We start from the raw sequence: 8,455 nt of genomic DNA on the forward strand, positions 1-8,455 counted from the left end.
GACTGGCAGTGTTCAATTTTAAAATCTCCACTTCTGTCCATTCTGTCCAGGTTTATATGCCGCATTCATTGCCATGATATCTAAGCAAAGTTAAAATAAACATCCTGCACATACGCACATGCTTAACTTCAAGTATATAGGCTGTCTCATTGTACTTAAAGTTAAGCATCATGTGTTTGCAGGATTGGGACCACTGTGACCAACAATTGTCACGTTTGGTGCCCAGTCATATATATAGCTTACCAGTAACAAAATGCTATTACATATGTCTAGAGTGATATGACTGTAATACTTACTCAGTGCTTGTCATATTTTCTTTCTTACTCGTAGCATTAGTAGTCGAAGTTTTTGAAACTGGAAGGCGGCTGAGGTGCACACAAAACCAAGATCTAGTTCATTCTTCCCTGTATTGGTTCTGGAGTGCCAACAGTAGTAAAACATTATTTTAATTATTAAAGGTCAGAGTATGACCCCGCCTTTATTCATATTGGTGAACAATTTCTTGAATCAGTGGATCTACCTGTGATTATTTGTTCAGCAGTGTTAGTAAAGGGCTCACATACTGCCCTATAGTAAGTCGCTAAGACGAAGTATAAACTTAGAAGAGAATCTGGTAAGTATTTTTTTTTAAGTCACTTTGCTATTCTTGCTGACCAAAACTGCACTTTGAACTTTAAATCATCTTAGTTTGTCTTACGGAACAAGTGAAAGGCAAATAGAAGTTTGGCAGTTTGGTTAAAATAGCCAAAAATTGACAGAATGCAGAAACGTAGGTTTGTTATAAACAGAAAGAGGCCTAGTTCTTTACATTTTACAAGTGTACCTCTGAATGTTTCTATGTGGAATGTTACATATCCACAATCTCTTACTGGTACAGTGGCAAGTTCACCAAATCATTTATGCAACCCAACAGCATCATACGTACTGTATGTGGAAATGGGCTTCCACATTTCAGGTTTGTTACAGGCTGTTCATTGCAATAGTAACTGCCCACCATCCAAGGGTAAGACATGGCCACAACAGTCTATATTGTTTAAACAAGTGCAGCCACAACAGTCTATATTGTTTAAACAAGTGCAGCAGTTTAAAAGGAACTACATAGTCTCCGAGCTGTAGGTGAGGCACCACTTTAACCAAAAAATTCCAAGGATGAATGTGCAGAAAAACCCTTATCGTCTAATACATTAAGGCAACATTAAGTTTGAATCTTAGTAGATTGTAAACTCAGGGACCTCATCATTGTCTTATACAAGACCAGTCAGAGTGGCTGTTTAATATTGTGCAACCTTAACTCTACCTGCGTATGTGTATGCATTGTAAAAAATGGTTTCAATTTGGATAACATTACAGGAATCAAAGATTCACAAAACAGACTAAGATTGTAGGGAAAATCACTTTTATTCTATTGCATTATTTGGGAAATAGTAAGTGGTCACATAAATAAAGGCTGTATTTTAAGACCTATGTTCATAGGACAGAGAAAATTGCACATTCACCTTTACTTTGCATCGCCAACTGGAATGTTTCACAGTGCCACCTTAATGGTTACAATAACGCTTGTTTACACTCTAATGGAGATGAGGGCTGCTATATTAGAGAGACTAGGTCAGCACTTCAAAATATTCATTTGGCTCAGTATCTGCAAAAAGACATTAAAAAAGAGTAGGTGGTACTAGCCCTTTATTATTATTATATACAAAATGATGTTAAAAGCACATTAAGGTTGCAAAATCAAGCATTCAGAGGTTAAGAAATGCCAGAATTAAGGTTGCCTGTGCAATTTTAGAGCGCCACAGGTCTGAGTCAGCTGAGACAGGCTAGCCATGGGTGTTTAATTGCAGTGTAGACATACCCTTTGTAACCATCTGTCTGGTTTAAGTGATTTGCCCAGCACCACACAAGAACTCTGTGGCACAGGCAGGCATAGGACTTAAGTTCCCCAGCGCAGCTTTCGACACAACCATGAGACCATCCTTTCTCTTCTTGCAATGCGCTGCCCAATTCACTATATACCTGATTGTTCTACAGCCTCCTCTAGAAGGCAACTGTTTAATCCCCAGAGCAGGTTGCATGTACAACCTTAATTCACCCTCCTTCTGAATAAGAATCAGTCTTTAACTACAGGGTTACGTACTATTTCCCCGCCCAGAACCTCTGCTTCATTCAGTGCACAGACTGGATGTTGTTTACTTTATGAGCAGCTATTCAATATTTTATTCTATTCATTGTTCAATGTGTGGTCCCGTGCCTTATTTACTGCACACTATTCAAACTCTTAATTTCCTCCTGGGCCTTCCCATGGTGCTCATTGCGAACAGTATCTGTGTTTCACATACAGTGATGAATACATGCCTGACTGCCTTAATTGCCTTCTATGATGAGATAACTGGCTCTGTGGATGAGGGGAAAGCAGTGGACGTGTTATTCCTTGACTTTAGGAAAGCTTTTGATACCGTCTCCCACAGTATTCTTGCCGGCAAGTTTAAGAAGTATGGGCTGGATGAATGGACTATAAGGTGACTAGAAAGCTGGCTAGATCGTTGGGCTCAATGGGTAGTGATCAATGGCTCCATGTCTAGTTGGCAGCCAGGATCAAGGGTCGGTCCTGGGGCCGGTTTTGTTCAATATCTTCATTAATGATCTGGAGGATGGCGTGGACTGCACCCTCAGCAAGTTTGCAGATGACACTAAACTGGGAGGAGTGGTAGATACGCTGGAGGGTAGGGATAGGATACAGAGGGCCCTAGACAAATTAGAGGATTGGGCCAAAAGAAATCTGATGAGGTTCAACAAGGACAAGTGCAGAGTCCTGCACTTAGGACGGAAGAATCCCATGCACTGCTTTAGACTAGGGACCGAATGGCTAGGCAGCAGTTCTGCAGAAAAGGACCTAGTGGTTACAGTGGACGAGAAGCTGGATATGCATCAACAGTTGCATAGGTTGCCCTTGTTGCCAAGAAGGCTAACAGCATTTTGGGCTGTATAAGTAGGGGCACTGCCAGTAGATCGAGGGACGTGATCATTCCCCTCTATTCGGCATTGGTGAGGCCTCATCTGGAATACTGTGTCCAGTTTTGGGCCCCACACTACAAGAAGGATGTGGAAAAATTGGAAAGAGTCCAGCGGAGGGCAACAAAAATGATTAGGGGGCTGGAGCACATGACTTATGAGGAGAGGCTGATGGAACTGGGATTGTTTAGTCTGCAGAAGAGAAGAATGAGGGGGGATTTGATAACTGCTTTCAACTACCTGAAAGGGGGTGCCAAAGAGGCTGGATCTAGACTGTTCTCAGTGGTACCAGATGACAGAACAAGGAGTTATGATCTCAAGTTGCAGTGAGGGAGGTTTAGGTTGGATATTAGGAAAAACTTTTTCACTAGGAGGGTGGTGAAGCACTGGAATGGGTTACCTAGGGAGTTGGTGGAATCTCCTTCCTTAGAGGTTTTTAAGGTCAGGCTTGACAAAGCCCTGTCTGGGATGATTTAGTTGGGGATTGGTCCTGCTTTGAGCAGGGGGTTGGACTAGATGACCTCCTGAGGTCCCTTCCAATCCTGATATTCTATGATTTATTATTTTCACAGCATCCCTGTGAGATGGAGGTGTTATCCTCATTTTGTAAATGGAGAACTAAGGCAGAGAGAAATTAAGGTAAAAAGTATCCACTAATTTTGGGTACCCTATGAGAGACCTCATTTTTCAGAGTACTTAGTGTTATTATACAGCACTTTATATGTTCAAAGAAGAAGCTCCCATTGACTTCAGTAGCAATTCAGTGCTCAGCACTAATAAGCTCCCGAGGTCTGATTTTTTTTCAGTCAGGCATCCAGAAAACAAGGGACACACAATTAGGGTATGTCTACATAGCAGTTAAACAGCCATGGCTGGCCTGAGTCAGTTGGCTGGGGCTCAGGCTTTGGGGCTGTAAAATTGTGATGTAGACATTTGAACAGTCCCACAGCTCTGGGCTCCAGCCCAAGCCTGAAAGTTTAACTGCAATTTTACAGCCCCACAAGTCTGAGTCTATTTACCTTCTGACTGTTCAACAGCCTCCTCTAGAACACAACCATTTAATCGCTAGAGCAGGTCCATTCTGTGCATTTAGTACCTTCTCTCAACTCCAATGCCTGGACCCACTACAGCCCAGGGCATCCAGAAATTGCAATTGCAGGGAAAATCATGCTTAGGGAAGATGGAATTTTCAGAAAATTGAACTGTTTTAGCAAGTCTCTACTGAGCATGTATGAATTGAGGGTTTTTTCGGTCTTATGTCTTGGTCAAATTTGGACAGATTTTTAAGGGCCAGGCAGAAGGCACATGCCTGACAAAAAGGCTACCCTCTACTAAATTTCAACTTCCTGCATGGGGGTGCTAAAGCTTCTGAAAGACAACAAATCCTGACAATCTTAATATCAGCAAAATATACCCTGCCCCAGCCTTGTTTTTGGAAATGGCTTAATTGTTTTGGCTGAAATTTTCCAAAAAGTTTAGCAGGGTTATAAAGCAACTGAAAATAGGGTCTTATAAAGCTTGTTTGACAATTCCCTTTATAAGGCAGTACAGCCTATAATTATGATGTCAATATATGTGTTAATTTCCTTCAGTAATAAAAGATCTATAATCAACACGTCATTTTGAACTGAAAGCTGGGGATGCTTGCAGTTTGAACAGCACTATCAACCCAGACCTTTTTGGTTTGTATTAGTTGCCTCTATTATTTTATAGCTTCATACCTCAACTGCATATTCCCTAAATGTAAGCTATTTTATAAGTTCCAATATATCACCAGTACACAACCTCACGCAAAATGTGCACAGAAGGGGCAATTGTACCTCTCTGATTCATGATGTACAGCCTGTAGTCTGAGCGTTAGAAATCACCCCTTCTTGACCCACGCCAGCCTCTGCTCTGATGAGAAATGGCTCAAGTAGTGTGAGTCATTCTCTAGCTTGGATTTATTGATCATCTGTGGAAATTGTAAACATTTCAATAAGCCATCTTTAATTTACTAGAACCAGAGAGTGCTTGTTTCTGCTTAAATAAATTATTCCTTTGATTTTAGGACATTCTTTCAATTATACTCCCATCTATTGCTGATTGTGCTAATAAAATCAAAGTGCAAATAAAATATGAGAAAACAGACAGCTTTTCTCTTGTAGGAAGATGGGCTTTTAGGAAGTCAGTATATGAATTGCAGCACTGTGACGTGACAAGGGCAGAGCTGTTAAAAGATTAAGAGAAGATACTGTAAAATTTGCATATTTAGTAAAAACTAGCTCTGTATGAGATCAGCTGAGGTGCTCATGCTCCCTGTTTAAATGCAAAGAGACGGACAGCAAGTGAGGTGCTCTCAGTGAGGGACCACAGGTTTTCAAATGCACTCTCTCTTTTGGCTTAGTGTCTAGGTTTTTAGTGATCTTTCTGGCATGCTGCAAGCCTCGCCTATTTTTTGGGAACAAAGATTAATTGGAATAATGTGGTGGCTAATAGGGTATAAGGAGAAACAGGAAAGTGGATCCATGCTTACTTGAAAACCAACTTTGAGTAACAGGTTCACAGAGCCAGCCTGCCCTTGGCAGAGTTTTCTGTTATAAATAGGGCTTGGCACTGGGATACATCAAACTGAGGAAGTGATTGTTTAAAAGTATGCTCCGCGGTAGGAGACAGCAGTAGTTATTCTTTCTTAAGTACAGTTTTTTTCTTAGATTATTAAATGAGATTTATCCTTGGCTATGGAAGTTGTCTTAACTGACAGACTCTTTGCGGGCAGGAGAGACCCCTACCTGCCAGCGACTGACTGTCTGGTTCTGCCCCTAAAGATGCAAGCAGGCTGAAGATCCACTGTAAAAATCTATGCATCTTATTCAAAGAAAGGAAATTTTCAGGTAAGCATGGGTGAATTATCAGTCCAAATAAATTTAAGTTGCATTGTCCTTTATATTGTAAATATATTGCAAGGGAGAAGGAAATATACAGTGTTGTGAAAACCTTCAAATAAACACACAAGAAATTAAAATCACTTACTTCAGACAATGATGGACTTTCAAGATCTGCCAGATGAATTTTCAAATGTTATATATGCTTAAAGAGAAAACAGTTAAGAGTCTAATATGCTAATTTTCCTTCAAACGCCTTTTTTATAATAATTGCATAGAATTTGCCATCCTCAAAGCAAAAAGGACAAAATGTAATCTCAGGAGAGTCCTTGAACCCTTATTCTGTGGAATTAAAATGAATATTTTGATCTGAAAGAGTCAAGGGGGGTGCATAATTACTACAGATTCTTCTGTGTGACTTCACCTAGGATGTTGTATAGTGTGCTGCTAGGAATAACAGTTGCCACAGGTTCCCATACACGTGCATACCAGGGAAAGGAGCTGATCACAGAGGTAAGGCACAACTGTGAAGTAGCAATTACAGTAAGAGTACAATTGGAAGAGCCTGAGTGTACCAGAGACCAGTTTAGTGTCTACATTTTACTCTTTTCAATGGACATCACAGAGGAAACAAACTGAAAAAAACCACAAATAGTGTTCTCAAAACAGTGAAAGGCAGGGCAGCCATGTGCAAAATTACCATACACACCCACTATTTGAAACTTAGGACATAACTAATTTCTCAGTTTCATTCACCAAAGAGGATGCAGTCCATTCTTTCCCATGCACACAATCTGTTTAGAAAGTACATAATTTATTAAATTGCACTTGTACATTAAGAAAATGTCATACAAAATGTAATTAAACAAATCATTTGTACATATAGAGTAAAGGTGTTTATAATTGCCAGTACATTGGTATATATTTCTTTAATACTACTTTGTCATGATTGCCATTAAGTAAAACAAAAACAAAAACCATACTATGCACAGTACATTTGTGTAATTTTACATTGATGAAGGTAGGCTTCATTCTACATTTGAAATCATATTATTTTGCAGACTCTCACTGTATTTACTGTGAAGGAGCCACAATTCAGCTTTTTTTCCCTCTTGTACAAATAGAATGGAAAATGTTTATGCAAATTACACAAGTCTAGCTGTGCGCTATAGACTTTAATGCTCCAATACCGTGTTCCTCTGACAGATTTTCCAATTCTTAAGTGATGTGAATGAACAAAGTATATTTTTTAAATATTTTCTAGATCCACCAGGGAGGCAGCTTTTTTCCTCTGCACAGTAATCACATTGAGCTGCAATTAAAAACAAACAGTCAATAGTTTCACTATTCCATGGAAATCTCAATAAGCAAAATGCCAGGGAGGAGATGGAATAAACACAGATAACTGAGATTTTGCATACTTGAAAGAATTCTCAATACATACCCATGGCTGTGACCCTATTTCACATACAAAAGAGTTTTGAATGATTGAGGTTTGGGTAATAGAGGTTGTGCTGGACTAAAATAAAATGCATGAAACATGTAGAATTCAAATTATTTTAAAATAATGCAATGTCTGTCTAAAGGACTGCATTTTAGTGGTGATTTTTCAGTGTTGCACTCCTCTTGTATAGGTATTAGACTATTAAGTAAAAGCCAATCACTAGCTATTTAATAGAAATATTACATTTTATAGATAGTATCTTTCATCCCGAAACTGCTACACATGCTACTTCTTATACATACTGCATCACTGAAATGCAAACCTTTGAGGTAGAGGGCAACAGCTAAGGGAACAAGTGGCACATAGCAAATTGCACAACCATAGACAGATGAAATTTGGGTCACAGTTACACAGGCAAATGCCTACTCCAAACTCCTATCTTAAGAAAAGGTATGTGGGATCTTTAATGTTGAAACAGGGTGGACAGGACATATTAAACATTTGCAACATTTGTATGCAGGACATAATTTGCAGTGGGGCTGTTTGAGTTTCAAGTTTTGAGTTTTCTTTCTTCCTGACACTCACTGCAAAGGTGAAACAAGCAAAACTACGTATTTTCCATGTTGTTCATTTCTGCTTATTATCCCTGTCTGTCAGACTGCACTTCTCCTAATATCCTTAGACCTAACAAATCTAGCTATTTTCCATCCACTGCTTTCCCACTAATAAGCACTAATGCACTCCAGAGGGTTGCACTCCAGACAATCTTAGAGGGAGTAACATTCAAGACTACAGAAGTGTAGTAAACAGTTCAATTTGGGAGCACAATGCTAATGAGGAAGGGATAGTATAACTGTTCCATGTGCAGGATTGTTTTCCTGCTAACTGTTTACAGCTCTGTAATTTTTGCCTTGTGATTCTAATGTAGTTAATGTTATTACTGGAAGGGAGGTGTGTGTATGGAGGGCATTCTGGTGCTGGATCAACATCAAACTCTTAAGCTGTAAAATTGCCCTCCTGACTTTGTAATTTATGTCCAAAATGTATCATGATTGCTTCTTGGAGCAGCTTGTCCTGGACCCAGCAAGGACAGAGGCAATTCTTGATTTAGTCCTAAGTGGAGCACAGAATCTAGTCC

At 39.6% G+C, this 8,455-nt stretch overlaps 1 protein-coding gene across 2 annotated transcripts in view; it reads right to left on the reverse strand.

Moving 5' to 3' along the window:
- Window positions 1–6,840: 6,840 nt before the first annotated feature.
- The window catches only part of SCLT1 (sodium channel and clathrin linker 1), a 107,678-nt gene continuing 106,063 nt past the window's right edge, over window positions 6,841–8,455 (reverse strand). Inside the window, exon 18 of one of the 2 annotated variants that reach the window (XM_026647823.2) lies at window positions 6,841–7,185. In XM_026647823.2, coding sequence (XP_026503608.1) covers window positions 7,123–7,185 — 63 coding nt within the window. In that variant the 3' untranslated portion in view covers window positions 6,841–7,122. The remainder of the gene's footprint in view (window positions 7,186–8,455) is intronic. The other variant, XM_026647822.1, reaches the window with a different exon arrangement.

This window comes from Terrapene carolina, unplaced genomic scaffold (assembly GCF_002925995.2).
Source record: "Terrapene carolina triunguis isolate 2854851 unplaced genomic scaffold, T_m_triunguis-2.0 Scaffold66, whole genome shotgun sequence".
NCBI classification, from domain to species: domain Eukaryota; kingdom Metazoa; phylum Chordata; order Testudines; family Emydidae; genus Terrapene; species Terrapene triunguis.